The 19270-nt window shown below is 40.3% G+C and overlaps 1 protein-coding gene across 1 annotated transcript in view; it reads left to right on the top strand.

Moving 5' to 3' along the window:
* The window catches only part of LOC136858952 (angiotensin-converting enzyme), a 135830-nt gene that overhangs the window by 107742 nt on the left and 8818 nt on the right, over positions 1-19270 (top strand). The window contains exons 7-10 of the mRNA XM_067138663.2: positions 705-802; positions 1325-1494; positions 6282-6406; positions 14503-14746. Coding sequence (XP_066994764.2) covers positions 705-802; positions 1325-1494; positions 6282-6406; positions 14503-14746 — 637 coding nt within the window. The remainder of the gene's footprint in view (positions 1-704; positions 803-1324; positions 1495-6281; positions 6407-14502; positions 14747-19270) is intronic.

The raw sequence follows: 19270 nt of genomic DNA, 5'->3' as shown, positions 1-19270 counted from the left end.
TACTCGTGTGATGTCCCCATATTTTGTATGGAGTTTTGGTGGGGCCTCGTTGATGTTAGCCATTACTTCTGTTTTCTCAAACGATATCTGCAGGCCAGTTTGTTTGGCAATTTCCTTTAACATTTCAACTTGAGCTCTAGCGGTCTACGTCGTTTGGGAGAACGGCAATATCGTTGGCAAATCCTAAGCAGTCTGTTGTGATCCCCCTGGATTTGGTTTCTATTCTTAGTGCACTGTAGTGTAACTCAGACAGTGCTTTTCTGTTGTTTATTTAACCTGAATTCGTTAAGAAACAAATTTACTATTTTCTCATTTCTAGGTATGGGGTGAGGTCTGATTACTAGTTCTAATTATATCTTGGTGCTAACGTCTATTCCAACTAATATAATGACAATAATGGCATGTGGCTTCCAGAGAGAGCTGGTGTAGGTCTTTCGAGCTGACGTCCGTGGATGACCTGCCCGTCTGTGAGGATTGGCCCTGGCTAGGATGAAATCTAATGTTGAAGGCAGCGCTAATATCCAAACTCCGAACCACGGGAAATAACCATTCAATGTTAAAAACGCCGGTCCGGGGAGGAATCGAACCCGAAGACCATCAACCAGAGTGTTAATCAGTTATCCACGGAGCCGAACACTTCAGCTATTATATAGTCATCGATCTTTAAAAATAAAGTGTGAATTAATTAGAGTTTTTGTTCACAGGGAACATGTGGGGTCAAACATGGAGCAATATTCTTGATGTCACCATCCCCTACCCTGGGAAGAACTTCTTGGACGTCACTCCACGAATGATCGAGCAGGTAAGAGTAGTTTAAGTATGTCCAGTAGATTGTCGTTCAAGTTTCATTAAGGAGCTAGAGACATCGTAGTCATCACCTCTAGCACTTACAGAGCCTTGTGATATTCCATGAAATTCAGTGGTATTTTAAGATAATGTTTTACTTCACTGATATTATTCTATCACAACTTGTATGTCACAAGTAACTAAGAGTTATATTTTGGATAAAATCGAGTGAGTTGGCCGTGTGGTTAGGGTCACGCAGCTGGGAGTTTGCATTCAGGAGATAGCGGGTTCGAATCTTACTGTCGGCAGCCCAGAAGTTAGTTTTCCGTGTTTTCCCATTTTCTCACAAGGCACCTTAAGGCCACAGCCACTTTCTTCCCACTTCTAGCCCTTTCCTATTCCATGGTTGCTATAAGACCTATCTTTGTCGGTGCGACGCAAAACAAATTGAAAAAAATTGGATAAACTAAGAAAGGTATCTGTCTTAAACATTTCACTTCTTTTAAATTTACCATTTAAAATATCTTTATGTTTCTAGGGGTACACACCGTTGGCAATGTTCAAGCTGGCTGAGGACTTCTACTTGTCACTTAACCTGAGTGCTATGCCCGAAAGCTTCTGGAGACTCTCAGTACTGGAGGAACCTCCAGACAGGCCTGTAGTATGCGACGCTTCCGCCTGGGACTTCTGCAACCGCCTTGACTATAGGTAAGGATCGAGTAAGAAACAATTCTCCTGAGTATCTTGTTACTAGTGAAATTACCCGTTCTTCGCACGGTTTTTTAAATCTTGTAATGAAACTCCCACGACAAGAGATATGAATACTATCAACAGGCCTGAACAGTAACCGTTACAGCAGCCCGGGACCTATCAACGCTGCTAGTCATCATAAGAACTTCCAAACATAGCCCACTTCTCGTGTTTCTACCGCCCCTCCCCTCCCCCTTATGGATAAACAAAATGTTTTATCTATGAGGAATCTCTATCCCAAATTTCACTCTCATCGGTTTGGTGCTGAAATACTGCGATGAGTAAGTGAAAAAGTGAGTGAGTGAGTGAGTGAGTGAGTGAGTGAGTGAGTGAGTGAGTGAGTGAGTGAGTGGTATTTCACATTTGAAGAATGTCTGTTCCAAAAAAATAAATCAGTATTTCGTCCACATGCATTACGGTAGTTGAACATTATCGATTGCATTGAGCAATCCAGACCAAAAAGATGTAATTCATTAAAATGTGTGCTAAACCCGATCAATGGTACGTTCCATGTGCCTGTTATTTTAAGTTTCTTGCTCTTTTCCTACAACTTTCTTAGGGTGGAAATAGCACCTTCTGAACAGACACTCCTCGTTTACAGAGTGAGTGTCTCCTCTGTGGCAAAACAAAGGGAGGTGATTGGGATGATGTCCAGGAGGAGAGTAAACCACGAAGTATGGTCCAATACTCTACTAAGTTACAGCTCTTAATTACAGTTTATCAAAGTTTAAGAAGAACGTGCATCGTGTTGCGTTGTCTCTGGGAAGTGAAACATGTCTATACAAAATTGACTACTGCACAAGCTACTGGCGTACTGTAATGTTGTTTCCCGCCCTGATAAGCGAGATGCACTCATCAACAGTCCACCCGCAGACAGCAGTAAGGAAAGGTCTCGTACACATCCACTGTTCACATTTACGCCTAAATTGCGTCTGTTATGAGTATTACTGAGGACTGACAATTGCTCTAGCGTCATCAGATGCACGCCTGGATGGGCAGTTGCTGTCTTAGCAGAATACTGTTTTAGTACAAAAGCGGTAGTGAACTTGACTATACATCTTGATTTTGTTCTCTTCCTTATCACATCCCGAATCACCTTCCAGCTTTTTGTAAATGTTCAGTAAGATGGTATAAATAACTTACATATAACTTCATGAACGTAATTGTATCTTGGGATGTTATATCTCGCTTTAACATTCACAGTTTCAGACGATACGCGAATAATTAAGGATAATCTAAAATATCACGCAGTATCTTGAGAGATGAATAACAGACGTGATTGTAAGGTTATTTATTTATTTATTTATTTATTTATTTATTTATTTATTTATTTATTTATTTATTTATTTATTTATTTATTTATTTATTTATTTATTTATTTATTTATTTATTTATTTATTTATTTATTTATTGTTTCTAAGATACCATGAGCTGTTGCTCGTATTAGTGATAGAACATTATACAGTTGGCACTGTTATAATATTGATATACAAATAATTTTTTTGTTCAAACAGAGCATATGTAAACAGAATCATCCATTTAGAAATAGCACCTGATAATAAAATCCAAGAGCATTATATTTTATGTATCGCCCACGTTCTTCTTTTGGATTTTGTGAAATTCTGGCAAGCCTTCAGTGATTGGAGAATTGAATTAAAAGTTGTTATAGCCCTATATAATACACCATTAATTCCATAATTCACCGTGTTCATTCTTAGGACATGCATTTTTTTCAGAGAGGCTTATGATCACGAATTGATGAATTACTTATAAATATGTGTTTTATATTAGCCCGAACTCAATTGTTTAAGTTTGAATGCAAGTGCTACCAAAGAGTATGCAATAGATAACCTAATCGGAGGAATGTCTGTTTATGAGTACACTAGCAAGATACCCGTGCTTCGCTACAGCTTAAAAGTGAAAGTTATTATTCAAAGTTTTACACTTTGTTGAGTCCACCGTCAGCTACGGTAATATACCGAAATTTATAATTAAATACTTAACATTTTATATATAATCCGCCAAAATCCGCGATCTGACGGCAAAGTTCCTCCCATTTATCAGTCTTTCTTTCCAGCAATCGATTTCGTACTACCCGGGCTAGCTCCAGGAATTCCGCCCGGTCAGTTGGGTCCCTAAATCTTTGCCATATTTTCCTATAAGCATTTTTAATATGGATCAAATCCTTGAGGAAATCCGGCGTGGTGTCGTCTTGGGTGCTCTGGCTGTACTGAACCTGCGGCGGACTGCATTCGTAGTCATTACTCGGCTAGGACCCGTTTCCAGCGCGATCCGCACGTTTTGACGACGGTCCAGAATATTATTATTCTTAGAGTGGGTGATATTAGTTGAATTTAGGTTATTATTATTACTGTTATTATAATTATTATTGTTGTTCTGGACCCCGCAGCAAGACCGCTACTTGGCGGTAAATTACATCTGCTGCCATTGTCATTGCTGATAATGTGACTAATACCATTGTCGCGCGTAGGCAAGTGCGCGGAATTTCTGGCGATGCGAATATTTTTCCGTGCATTATTGATCGTATTATGGAGGTGAACAATTGCACGGTCGATATAATTCCTATCGTTTATTTCAAATGTGTTTAAATTTTTATTTATATGCCAGGAGAATCTACTGTAATCTAACTTTAAGTTATCCAAAGGAAAAGATGGCTCTTGATAACGAACCCAGGAAAGATAAAAAAATATCGGTTTATGATCAGAATCAAGTACATTATGAACAGTAAAATAAATTGGTCTCAACTCCTTTTTCACCCCACCGCCGTTAAGCTGACCCACCTTCCTCCCAAAGAAAGAAGGCATGTTTCTTCATGTTTAAAGGAGATTCCAAATACCAATGTTCACGTCTGTTACCTTCAGTTTTGAGATATGTTACCCCATAAAAAGAATTCACTTTCTCACTTCCTTCCACATCCCCCTCCCCCCTCGCTCTATTAAGTGAATTTTCCTGAAAAAGTACCTGTTTCTTTATTAGTAAAGGATATTCTAAATACCGGGAGAGTTGGCTGTGCGGTTAGGAGCGCGCAGCTGTGAGCTCGCATCCGGAAGATAGTGGATTCGAATCCCTCTATCGGCAGCCCTGAAGATGGTTTTCTGTGGTTTCCCATTTACACAACAGGCAAATGCTAGGGCTGTACCTTAATTACGGCCACGGCCGCTTCCTTCCCATTCCTAGGCCTTTCCAGTCCCATAGTCGCCATAAGACCTATCTGTGTCGGTGCGACGTAAAGCAAAATAGGAAAAAAAAGAAAGAAAATATATTCTAAATACCAATTATCACGACCTTAACATCTTCAGTTTTTGAGATATGTGTCCTCATAAAAGGAATTCAACTCCTTTTCGCCCCTGCCCCTCAAGATGATTCCCCCCTCCCAAATGCGTTTTTCTTTGTTTATAATGGAGATCCAAATACCAATTTTCACGTCTGTAACAACTTTAGTTTGTATTAGATGTAAGTATACTCATACAATTAATTCAATTCATTTTTCAAATCTTTCACCTCTCCCCTTCATTGGATTTTCCGAAATCAAAAGATTACGCATTTCTTTGCTTTTAAAGCAGATTCCAAATACCAATTTTCACGTCTGCAACATCTTTCGTTTTTTAGATCTTCATACAAATAATTCAAATAACTTTTCAATTCTATCCCCCCCCCCCCCGTTAAGTGGATTTCCGAAAACAAAAATACGTATTTACTTATTTTTAAAGGAGATTCCAAATACTAAATTTCACGTCTGTAACATCTTCAGTTTTGAGATTTCAGTATCCTAATGAATAGAATTCAACCCCATTTTCAGTCATTTAACCCCCCCCACTCCCACCCAAATGTTTTTTCCGAAAACAAAAAATACATGTTTATTTATTTGAATAGAGAAAAAAGTACCATTTTTCATTTCTGAAACATGTTAAGTTTTTGAGATATACTGTAGACATGCTCATTTTAACCCCCCCCCCCCTTTTTAGTTCCCTTCCAAAAACAAATCGCCTATGTTTCTTTACTTTTGAAGGAGATTCCAAATACCCATTTTTACGTATGTAACTTTTACTTTTCTGAGATATACTGTAGATATAGTCTTTCAAAAAATTCACCCTATTCGTCACTCCTGTCTAACCCCCATTAATTAGATTTTCCGAAAACAAAAAAGTCCTTGTTTCTTTATTTTTAAAGGAGATTTCAAATACCAATTTTCAGGTCTGAAATATCTTCAGTTTCTGAGATATAAGTATCCTCATTAAAGGTATTCAACCCCTTTTTCACCCTTTTCACCCTTCTAGTAGGATTTTGTGAAAATAAAAAGTACGTGTTTCTTTATTTTAAAAATATTCTAAACACCAATTTTTACATCTGTAAACTTTTAAAGTTTTGAGATATAGATACACTCATTTTAAAAATTCACCTCCTCTTCACCCCCTTAGCGACCGAATATCCAAAAATCTTCCCTTAGCGAGCACCTACATTGTAATATAAATGTGTCTTCAAAATTTCATTTCGTTAAGTTAGTAGTTTCGGCTCGGCGATGATGAGTCAGTCAGTCAGTCAGTCAGTCAGTCAGTCAGTCAGTCAGGACATGTTCTTGTATATAGAGAGATAACTTGCCTGGTCATCAAAAGTGGAAAACTATACAAGTTGTTAAATTTATGAAAGTTATTGAAACAGAATAAATAATTAGTACCACTACTTATATATCTGCGCATTTTTATAATAATTTATGTCAATTTCAGGATAAAGATGTGCACTCACGTAAACATGAAGGACTTCGTGACCGCTCACCATGAGATGGGACACTTACAGTATTTCCTGCAGTACCGAGGTCAGCCCAAGGTCTTCCGAGACGGTGCGAATCCAGGTAAGTACAATATTGCCAGAGAGTATTATAGTCGAAGGCACGAACAGTAAATAGTATTCTTTTATTTCTTACGAAATGAAACAGATGGAAAAGAGTAAAAAATCACCTTTGAAACTCGAACACCAATCCCCCACTTTTTGGAAGAACGCGTTAACCAATACTTGCGGACGGTTGAGAAGTCAGATAATTTTTTATTATTTTTTTAATGATATTTGTTAGTGGCGTCGACCTCTGCAGATCTTTTGCGACTACTTTCACCATATGAGAGGAACCTGCGTGTAAGTGTAATTGCGGAAGTGTGAAGCGTTGAATGTGAGGAAAGGAACGTTAAGGACAAAAACACCCAGTCCCCAGGCCAGGGATATTAATCATTTAAGTTAAAAAGCCCCTGACCCGGCCGGGAATCGAACCCGGAGCCAACGGGTGACAGGTGGACGCGTTTCTCCCGTATACCATGAGGCCGGACCGTCAGATAGGTGATAATGGATACATTTTTAAAACGTGAGGGGAGAGGTACAACATTGACTAGCTTAAATTTAGTTGATTTCAAACTTAGATAGGTTAACAACCAGGTGGAAAGCTACTTATACAAAATTTTGCATGCTTAATATGCATTGATTATTATTATTATTATTATTATTATTATTATTATTATTATTATTATTATTATTATTATTATTATTACCCTTCATGACATTATGTTCAGATATTTTAAAAAGCTCAGTGAATTTATTACATGTAATTTGATGTAAGAAACAAAATCCCATGTCATTGCAGCCCTGAAAGACCTTGGCTTACGAAGCAACCACTACTCAGCCTAAAGGCCTGCAGATTAGCCCTCATATCAATGTAGAAATCCCTGACCTGACTGAGAATCAAACCCGGGGCCTCTGAATAACAGTGGGGCATGTTACCCTTAGACAGCAAGCCGGTTAATTTTTATACCAATTTTATATATTCATTTTTCTTTTTCATTTAAAAATTGTGTCTGTTATTATGAGTATTACTGAGGACTGACAATTTCTCCAGCCTCATCAGATGCACGCCTGGATGGGCAGTTGCTGTTTTAGTACAAAAGCGGTAGTGAATTGGACTATACATCTTTTGTTACCTTCCTTATCACATCCCGAATCACCCTCCTACTTTTTGTATATATGCAGTAAGATGGTATAAATACATATAACTTCATGAACGCATTGCATCTTGGGATGTTATATCTCGCGTTAACATTCACAGTTTCAGACGATATGCGTGCAATTAAGGGGCTTATAGTATAAATACTACTTTTCTTGAATATTCATATAATTATTCTGTTTAAATGACTTTGAGACCACTCGGCTGAGTATCTCAGACGGTGGAGCGCTGGCCTTTTGATTTCAAGTTATTCGATCCTGGCTCAATCCGGTGGTATTTGAAGGTGCTCAAATACGTCAGCCTTGTGTCGGTAGATTTATTGGCACGTAAAAGAACTCCTGCAGCGCCAAAAATTTCGGCACATTGGCGTTTCCGAAAACCGTAAAAGTAGCCAACATACTCTAGAAATTCTAATATATTCTTTCACAAAACATACTTTTTATTAATAGTTACCTTTCATATGAATTTCATGCTAATGTGTTCAACTCTTTGATGCAGAATACGACTAGAATTTCGGACCCGTTACAAAAACATTAGAAATAATTTAAACTGAATAATTCTTCCTTGACGTCATTATCAAAATATCTTCAAAAACGTCCAAAATATCATATATCATATATATAAACATGAAAATTTTAAAACTGAACTAACGTCTAGACAACATGTCTATAGTGTTCAATATCACACTGTAAAGAAGAAGGATCAATGTCTGTCCTTAATATGACGTCATCGAGCGATGAAGTACTAAACATCGCCATGCCGCACGGCTAACAATTACTCCAGCTCTGGACTCCGGCGTTGTAGCACGTCGTGTAATTTGATTCGTCTCAGTGATGTATATAATATATGGCAAGAAACTCAAATAGCGAAGAACTGAGAAAATTGTGGTGCGAAGAAGTGTGAGAAAATCTCTCTTTCACAAAATGTCACGACATATAATACGTCGCTTCAGAATGATCAGAAACGCTTTCGAGAGCGGCTTATCAGAATTCAAAAAGTCCAAAATCACCACTGATGATCGTCCAAAGGCTTAACGGGAGTATCTCGTAGTTAAGGTGGCCGAGGGTTGTGAGGCAAGTTCTGCCCTACTGGAGCCTCAGTTAAACACATCTGAACTTACACGCTCTAAGCCGCATGACAACGCATTTCGAACAAGATTATCTACCCCTCGAAGCTCCCACCACTCTGGGTGGTGCAAATGAAGCACTGAAAATACACCTAGCCCAAGTCACATTTATTCTAGTTTTGAGAAAAATGGACTCAAAGTTTCTATACAGTAATTAAAAAAGCTGATATGATAAATACGAAAAACTTGTTTAATTTTAATCCTCAGATCTTTCTTCTTGCATTTGTTTACAATTTATTGTGGTCAGCACTTGATGTTGATTTAGTTCAGTTTTACGATTGGATGCCCTTCCTGACGCCAACCTTTTGTGGAGGAATGTATTCACTATTGAGTTATTCTGTGGTTATTACAGGCTCACACTGTATGCCTTCTGGTGGAATTTGAGCTTATAACTCTTCTACATCACTAACATGAAGTAGTTATGTCTCTCCAGAACTGTCATTCCCATCTGTAGTCGTAAAGGTTCTGTAAAGCCTGTAATGAAGGTTCTCAGGGATGTACTAAAAGAGATGTAACAATTCATTCAGTTCCTATTTTTGAATTTTTGATTTTTTGACCATTTGGATATAGCTACCCTTTTAATAGCACGATCCTGTCTTTGCTGCACGTCAAGAACTTTAAATGGTTCTATTTAGTTTATTTTCCGGGTTGAACCGTGTTGTTGTCTCCACATCACGCACAGTTTGCCGACGTTTCGAATACATTGCAGTATTCTTTGTTAAGGCGACTGCTGCCTGGGAGACTGACTTCCTCGGATGGAGTAGCTTCACCTTTAAATTGTTCCTCTCTATCAGAAGTGTACAGATACCCCATCAACTAAGGATTTCTCTTTTGGAAGGTATTGTCCTCGTTTCCAGAAATTTTATAGGCCATTCTGTAACTCTGCTTTCTTTTTAAGAAATCATCTGAAATTTTCCCTATGTTTTTGAGATAATTTTTGATGAGACAGTATTTTTGTCTTTTTTTCTATTACCATGCAGATTCTAAACAGGATTACCATTTTGCGAAGATGGGTACGGTCTTTCATCACAATTTAGCGCCGAGCTAGGAAAACACATCAAATGCACATGGTCTATATGTCTCGTTATCACAATGACGTAGACAACGATTTTAATAGAATCCACAACCTGTTTCCAGTCATTCGATCGGGTCAGGAATGGAATGAATGAAGCCCGCGTCTAGCGGCGAGGATAGGAATTGTGCCGGCTGCCGAAGCCTGTCGCACTTCTCTGGGGCAATGATAAATGACTGACAGATGAAATGAAATGTTATGGAGAGTGTTGCTGGAATGAAAGATGACAGGGAAAACCGGAGTACCCAGAGAAAAACCTGTCCCGCCTCCGCTTTGTCCAGCACAAATCTCACATGGAGTGACCGGCATTTGAACCATGGTATCCAGCGGTGAGAGGCTGCCTGAGCCACGTATGCTCTACAACGAGTTTAATAATGAAAATTGAAGATTTTAATAACGAAAAATAAAGCAATGTGCTACTATCTGTGGACTTGTTTTAATACAGACCGAGAATGGTCTCGGTCAACTGTCTACTTGTATGTTCAGCGCTTCATGTATAGATATAACTTTCACCCGTAATATTGATATCGATCTCTTACCATTTTTGGGGTGGAGGAGAGGGTAAAGGTTTCCATTCCGTACCCGGACGGGGCACGGCGGGCCTCCTACACGGGTACACCGTCCCTCAGGCCAGGGAGATTTGTGGCGATGATGTGATTTGCGGAAAAGGTGGCCTCTAGGATCTGTCCCGGCATTCGCCTTAGTGCAGGAGAATGGAAAACCATGGAAAACCGTTCTCAGGACAGCCGACAGCAGGGACCAGCCCCTCCGCCTTCCGAGTGTAGAGCTGTAAGGCTAGCCGTGCCGAAGCCTACTGTACTCACTCGTATGTTACCTCTCATATCATAGATCCATCATCGACTTTATCCTGTTATATCTTGCTTCAAAACACCACCTGCAAGTTAAGTATCGGTGGAATATCCTTTCAGAAACTCGAACTGCCTTCTGTCAAACCGGTTATCCCTCGGACTCGGGGAATACAGCTGGGGAGGAGGACTAGTGCCTCGCTCAGGCAGCCTCACCCGCTATACGTTTAGTACTCATCATCATCATCATCATCATCATCATCATCATCATCTGTTTACCCACCAGGTTCGGCTTTTCCCTCGAACACAGCGAGGGATCCCACCTCTACCGCCTCAAGGGCAGTGTCCCGGAGCTTCAGACTCTTGGTCGGGGATACAACTGGGGAGAATGATCAGTACCTCGCCCAGGCGGCCTCACCTGCTATGCTGAACAGGTGCCTTGTGGAGGGATGGGAAGTTTGGAAGGGATAGGGAAGGAAGAGGGAAGGAAGCGGCCGTGGCCTTATGTTAGGTACCATCCCGGCATTCGCCTGGAGGAGAAGTGGGAAACCACTAAAAACCACTTCCAGGATGGCTGAGGTGGGAATCGAACCCACCTCTACTCAGTTGACCTCCCGAGGCTGAGTGGACCCCGTTCCAGCCCTCATACCACTTTTCAAATTTCGTGGCAGAGCCGGGAATCGAACCCGGGCCTCCGGGGGTGGCAGCTAATCTCGCTAACCACTACACCACAGAGGCGGCCCGTTTAGTACTCACCGAAATAAATTGACACCTCACACGACATGCAACCAGGCCTAACTCCAGAACTACGCTAACAGTTAGCCGGGAGGATTCACATTTCATGGTGATTTTAGTTCCTCAAGATAGCGGTGCGACTGTATTGCATCACCCGATGGCGCAGACACTTGTTGCTATATGCACTGGTCCCTCTTCTCCAAAATGAGAAGTTGGACACTGTCGTCACTCGTGTTATCTTGATGTTTGTCATGTTTTTAGAACGCTTACTGGCCGAAGTAGAGTTCCGAAACTATAGACGTATTGTATGTTAAAAGCAAGAAAATGTAAGTTTTCGTCATTGTTGTCGTATCACGCAATGCTTCAGAAACTTTGTGTGATGGGGTACATTGACTAATGTTGTAGATGTAGCCTAATATCAGAAATAAGTAGGTATGTTATTCCAGAATTGGCTTCCTTTAATTGTAATAGTTTTAGGAGTAAATTAAAATACCACAAATATTTACCTTATCCGCCACGTACTGAATATTGATTGCCAATCCAAATTACAGTTCGTGTTAAATGTAATCAATCACGTTCTTCTATTTTGTCTTTTATCACTGAAATATATTAGAAATGAGATTTTGGAACGTAATAGGTATATATTTGGAAATTACCGAATGAAATTCGCATCGAACGCATAGTATTTACAAGGCAGAGAATAAATGAAATATGATGGCAATTATACAGAGACTAGCAGAAGCGACGTGATCACATTGGTATGCAATATATCCAGTTAAATAATATTATATAAAATTGGACATGTGGTGAAGGAAATCAAAGAGGAATTTGGAAAGGAAATCGCAATCCAAGGAGAGAAAATCAAATCTCTGAGATTTGCCGATGATATTGTTATTTTATCTGAGGTCCGACTCGTTGGCTGAATGGTCAGCGTACTGGCCTTCGGTTCAGACAGTTCCGAGTTCGATTCCCGGCCGGGTCGGGGATTTTAATCGCTTCTGATTAATTCTTCTGGCTCGAGGACTGGGTGTATATGTCCGTCCCAACACTCTCCTCATCATATTCAGACAACACACTACACTACCAACCACCACAGAAACACGCAATAGTGCTTACATCCCTCCATAGAGGGTTGGCGTCAGGAAGGGCATCCGGCCGTAAAAACAGTCTTGGATATGGAGTACAAGATGATAATAAATAAATCCAAAACAAATATAGGAAATATTAGATTAAGAAATGGTCACAAATGAAGTAGGTGAATGTTGTTATTTGAGTAGTGGAATAACTACTGATGGCAGGAGTAAGGAGGACATAAAAAGCAGGCTAGCGTTAGCAAGGAAGGCCTTTCTAAGAAAAGAAGTTTGCTCAGTTCGAACATTGATATCGGTGTTGGAAAAAGGTTTCTGTAAACTTTCGTGAAGAGCATGGCATTGTATGGACGATACTAGCTCAGAAAGATAATAGAAGATTTTTAAATGTGGTGATACAGAAGAACATTGAAGTTGAAATGGGTAGATCGAATCACGAATGAAGAGATACTGATACTGGATCGAATTGGTGAGAACAGAACGATTTGGCGAAATTTGACCATAAGAAGAGATGAAATGAAATTGCATATGGCTTTAGTGCCGGGAATGTCCGAGGACATGTTCGGCTCGCCAGGGGCAGGTCTTTCGATTTGATATCCATAGGCGACCTGCGCGTCGTGATGAGGATGAAATGATGATGAAAACGACACATACACCCAGCCCCCGTGCCAGCGAAATTAACCAATGATAGTTAAAATTAGCGGCCCTGCCTGGAATCGAACCCGGGACCTCTGTGACCAAGGACCAGCACGCCAACTATTTAGCCATGGAGCCAGACAGAGGAACAGATACAGTATAATGATAATATACATCTTAAGACACCCAGGTCTTTTTCAGTTGGTTTTTGAGGGATGTGTAGTTGGTAAGAACGGTAGGGCTACATCAAGGTATGAATATAACAAACAGATTATAATAGATGTAGGGTGTAGTAGTGAAAAGTTTAGCACAGGATAGGGTGACATGCAGGGTTGCATCAAACCAGTCCATGGGCTGATGACCCGAACAACAACAACAACAACATAAAATACCTATGTTATTTTTATTTTATTAATATTGTTTATTGTCCGCCTCTATGGTGTAGTGGTTAGCGTGATTAGCTGCCACCCCCGGAGATCCGGGTTCGATTCCCGGCTCTGCCACGAAATTTGAAAAGTGGTACGAGGGCTGAAACGGGGCCCACTCAGCCTCGGGAGGTCAACTGAGTAGAGGTGGGTTCGATTCCCACCTCAGCCATCCTGGAAGTGGTTTTTAGTGGTTTCCCACTTCTCCTCCAGGCAAATGCCGGGATGGTACCTAACTTAAGGCCATGATCGCTTCCTTCCCTCTGCCTTGCCTCTCCCATCCAATCTTTACATCCCTCCACAAGGCCCCTGTTCAGCATAGCAGGTTCGGCCACCTGGGCGAGGTACTGGCCATCCTCCCCTGTTGTATCCCCGACCCAGATTCTGAAGCTCCAGGACACTGCCCTTGAGGCGGTAGAGGTGGGATCCATCGCTGAGCCCGAGGGAAAAACCGACCCTGGAGGTTAAACATATTAATAATAATAATAAGAAGAATATTGTTTATTTAATATTTCATTCAGTAAATAGTCTTACCAAATTCAGCTCGTGGTTTCATCTTGTTCAGATCATTTTCCACGCGCTGCGCGCTCGTGAAATTATCGACAAGATGAAACACACTCGTTATATTACCCTTGATTCTTTTTAAATTCGAGCCCCCGTGGCTCAGACGGCAGCGCGTCGGCCTCTCACCATTGGATAACGTGGTTCAAATCCCGGTCACTCCATGTGAGATTTGTGCTGGACAAAGCGGAGGCGGTACAGGTTCTACTCCAGATACTCCAGTTTTCCCTGTCATCTTTCATTCCAGCAACACTCTCCATTCTCATTTAATATCATCTATCAGTCATTGATAAATCACTTTGGGAGTGGCGACCCCATCGTATTAACAGCTTATATCTGCTTCATTCGTTACATCCCTGACCCGCTCAATGGCTGGAAAACAGGTTGTAGGTTTTCATTTTCATTTTCTTTTTAAATTCATTGCTATGAATAAGTGCATTGTATAGGTTGCATTAGCAACGATGTACAGACTACTTTACAAAGTAGTAATTAAAAACTATTTTTCTTTCCCAGGTTTCCATGAAGCTGTGGGTGATGCTGTAGGATTATCTATTGGGACGCCGCAGCACCTCCAAACCCTGAACTTGGTTCAGCGATCTGTTGACGATCTACCGCACAACATAAACTATCTGTTCGCTCTGGCACTGGACAAACTCGCCTTCTTACCGTACAGTTATTTACTAGATCGGTGGCGCTGGGACATCTTCGAGGGCAGTGTTAACAAGCAGCAGTACAACTGCCACTATTACATTCTCAGGTAATACGTATTCCACGATACTCAGTCTTCCCGTTGTTGCCTCTAACGGTATTTATCCACTACGCTAAGTCAGCACCACCTGCATGAATTAACAACAAAATATGTAATAATAATAATGCACAAAACAGATTGTTATGCTGGAAAAGCAAGCAGCAAAAATAGGACTGAAAATCTCATATGAAAAACTAAATTTATTACATATATAAAAAATGATCCATCTGAACTTACCATGGTTTGAATTGCAAGAGTAAAGGAATTTAAGCACTTAGGGGAACGGACCACTGGAAGTGGCAATGAAAAATAGTCAGTAGCTTTAAGAATTCAGAAAATGGAAACAGCTCTTCAACACAAAGAATATTTAAAACAAAAAATGCTTGTCCCGGAACAGTGAAATTCGTAATTACTTAACAGTGATCAAACATGAAGTTCTTTATGCTTCAGAAACGCTCATAAAACATAAAGGAACAATATTACAGATTAATAAAAGGAAAATGATAAGAAAAATTCTTAGGGACCAGAATTTAAAATAGGCTACATTACCCCAAACCCAAGTCGAAAATATATTTTAAAATATCTAAACTTACGGATACAATGAGAATGCCATTTTTAAGCCATTTGGAAAGAATGAACAACACCAGATTTACTTATCGAATACACAGATTTCTGCAAATCAAACGTACGAGATCAAAATGGTATAAGCAAGTAGAGAAAGACTTTCTTTTTTTGCTATTGGTTTTACGTCGCACCGACACAGATAGGTCTTACGGCGGCGATGGGACAGGAAAGAGCTAGGACTGGGAAGGAAGCGGCCGTGGCCTTAATTAAGGCACAACCCCAGCATTCGCCTGGTGTGAAAATGGGAAACCACGGAAAACCATCTTCAGGGCTGCCGACAGTGCGGTTCGAACCTACTATCTCTCGAATACTGGATACTGGACGCACTGAAGCGACTGCAGCTATCGAGCTCGGTAGAGAAATACTTCATTGAATAAGGATAACCAAATCTGCAGAACAGAATTGTAATCAGGAAAATTGTCCACACAACGGGATTTGAGGAAGATGAGAAGAAGCCAACACGACGTATCTGGTCGGAGGAACAGAAATTACAACTATCAAAATAAAATAAATGGCGTATGGCTTTTAGTCCGGGAGTGTCCGAGGACAAGTTCGGCTCGCCAGGTGCAGGTCTTTTGATTTGACTGCCGCAGGCAACCTACGCGTCATGATGAGGATGAAATGATGATGAAGACGACACATACACCCATCTTTCGTGCCAGAGAAATTAACCGATGATGGTTAAAAGTCCCGACCCTGCCGGGAATCGAACCCGGTATCCTTGTGACCAAAGACCAGCACGCTAACCAATTAGCCATGGAGCCGGACATTACAACTATCGATGAACATGAATAAATATTGGGCAAAGAGGAAAGCTCAACAAATGTTAATTTCGCGTGGTTCTAAGTGATCCATTCACGAATAATATTAATAATAATAATAATAATAATAATAATAATAATAATAATAATAATAATAAAAATTGTTCCGGAGGTATCTGTGGAACAGCAGAGGTGAAAGAAGGTGCTGGGATGAATAGGTCTCAACTTACGAAATTAAAGTTAATTTAAAACTTTAACAAAGGTTATATTTTCTTTTCAAGATAAATAAATAACAGAATATAACAGGTACCAAGTAGCAGATCAACAAATTAAGGAAGTACAATTACAGTTTGTTACTGGATTTGGGCTTCGAGCCCCAGACTCACAATCCTTGACCAATGAGCTCAATTTTACCTATGTACAAGGTTCAACAAAGGGGCAGAAAACCCCAATCATGCCAAGGAGCACTTGCTCCCAATTACCCAGTAAAGCCTCCTCGAGTCATACAGAAAATCCACTTTTAAGAAAGAGCAAACCCGCTCTCAAAATTCAAGCCTATTCAAAGGCCACACCAAACACACAAGAACAGGGGTAATAATACCCAACCTACTGAGGCCTATTCAGTAAGGAAACAGGTCAATTACATGGCCCAAAATTCTGAGTTGAATGGAGGCGTAACTTGCACTCCTAATACACTTTTAAAACCTACTTGGCACTAGGCTGCATACACAAGGGGTAATCCCATACTAAAGAGGTGACTTGTATAAGAAGACTTTATTACATTAAGAAAGGAAGAAACGGTTGTGAAAATAAAGTCACCTCAAAACAATAGGAGTGGGAGCTCGAGAGTGTTTAGCACTCTCTATCCCAATTTATAGTTAAAGAAACGAAGTTTTACCAAGTGTCTATTACATTTTAAAGATAGGTTACATGCGAAAAGATTCGAACCTGCCCCGAAGGTTAAACTGCTGAGCTAGCGAGAAATGAAGTTATTAAAAGGCCATTACCTTATGGATGAACTGCTGCCCGAAGAAAGAGGCGCTTCCCGCCCCCTACTACATAATCACACTAGGAAAGATGTTACTGAAGTGGCCAGGAGACCAAAAAATCAGCAGTTTATATACCCTCGTGGAACACTCGAGACCTTTCATGAATGATAACAGCCCGCCCATAAATTTTTATTGGTCGGCTAAAGATTACAAGTCAAAACTGAAGAAGACATCTAGGATTGGTGGAAAATTAATTACAGAAATTACTCATTGGTCAAATTCAAAACTGGCGGAAAGAGAAGGGTTATACTGCCAACCCAAACAATGACTGAAAGAAATTTAACAAAGAACAAACTTATGAATACCAAATTTCTTCAAAAAAAAGTTCCTTCACTTCGCACTAGGGTGCACAATTGTAGTTCTTAAGTAGTGCCATCTAGAAGAGAATGTTCACACTTCTTCCTACAGAGCAAACAAATACAAATCGAAAGAGACATAGTTCAGAACACTTCAAAATTTACAATAGCGACATCTTCTGAGACGCCTTAGAATTAATATGGTTGTTAAAGTTCAGGCTTTCTCCAGTAGAGGAGTTTCAACTGGCGCAATGTTTGAATTAGCGGCGTGGAGGTGTACCGCCCGGTACAATAATAATAATAATAATAATAATAATAATAATAATAATAATAATAATAATCGTATGACCTTAGCTGCTATGTGAATTTATTTTGATTTGGCGCCATCTAGGCTACTGCGTGTCAATTTTGACATTCCGTCTTATTCTACTAGATGGAAGAATAATGGGGCTGTGTTGGGTGATCCACGACTGAGTTTTGTCCGGTAAACATCAAATCTGTCACTAGAGATCGTTTACATGATGACATCGTAAAATATGGAGCGCGATAGACATTTTGTTCCAAATCAGACTCCCTACATCGGGTTTGAACCCGTGATCTTGGAATCCTGAGGCCACCACTGCAGCACTGACACATAGAGAGCGCTAAAAATGTTAATCTTCCGCTCGATGTCAATATATGCCTATATTATATCTATTGACTGACAGCGATTGGAAGATGTTGATAAAATCGGTGCTGTAGTGTAATCCAAGGCAATATGGACTGATGGTGCCTCAGACGACTAAATAATTTCAGTAACAAGACGACTGATGCAATTTTCGCAGAACGTTAAGAATTTTAACAATAATTATGGTACAATTTTATTTGTTTCAAATATTTCTGTGGCTGTATGGTTATCGCCGCGGCCTTTGTCCCGAGTTCGATTCCCGGCAGTGTCAGAGATTTCAGTTGTATGTGCTAAATACCTATGGCTTGGGGACTGGGTGTTTGTGTTTGTATCAATACACACCTTTTCATATATACCCAGGGTACCACCAGACTACCAACCACCACATAACACACACAATAATTAATACATGCCTTCACATAGGATTGGCATCAGCAAGAGCATTCGGCCGTAAGACAGGGCCAAGTCAACACGTGCTACATGGTTCGCACCAGTGACTTCACATGAGTGTGTGAAAAGTGGTGGAAGATGAAAAAAAAGCACAAGTCAATAGTGTCTCCCTGCGTACGGTCTCTAATTTCTCGTATGCTGTTGGAATGCTATAACGAATGGACTTACTATATAGCTCCCTTAATACCGAGCTACTACTGAAACATCATTATAATTTTGATTTTCCCATGATTATGTGTATATAACTCTTTCCTGTGGCAAACTAACGCACATTTAAGAGTCTTACAATATCATTTAACTGCACTCCTCGTAAGGAAGTATCTCCTGGAACCCTGTGGGTGGGGGGTGGTAGCGTACGCCCACGAAACCGCCTGCCTGTCGTAAGAGGCGACTAAAAGGTACACCAGGGGCTCTCAACTAGAGAGTATGGGTGGCGACCATGGGGTTTTGGCTGAGTCTGTCATTGCTTCCGCTTGCTTTAACCTTTCCTATCCGCCTCCCTTGGTCAACTCCTGTTCTCTTCCGACCCCGAAGGTAGTAGGTTGGTTTGCGAGTCCCAGGGAGTCTTTCATTTTCACGCCCTTCCGTTACTTTTGCCTATACCTTCATTTTCTAAGAATCGTACCTCTTCCTTTTTCGTTCTGATTATTGTTAATAGAAAATGATTCCCCAGTTGTACTTCCTCT

Source organism: Anabrus simplex, chromosome 1 (genome assembly GCF_040414725.1).
Source record: "Anabrus simplex isolate iqAnaSimp1 chromosome 1, ASM4041472v1, whole genome shotgun sequence".
Taxonomy (NCBI): Eukaryota; Metazoa; Arthropoda; class Insecta; order Orthoptera; family Tettigoniidae; genus Anabrus; species Anabrus simplex.
The sequence above is the reverse complement of the archived record's forward strand: the minus strand, read 5'-3'. Positions and strand labels throughout refer to the sequence as shown.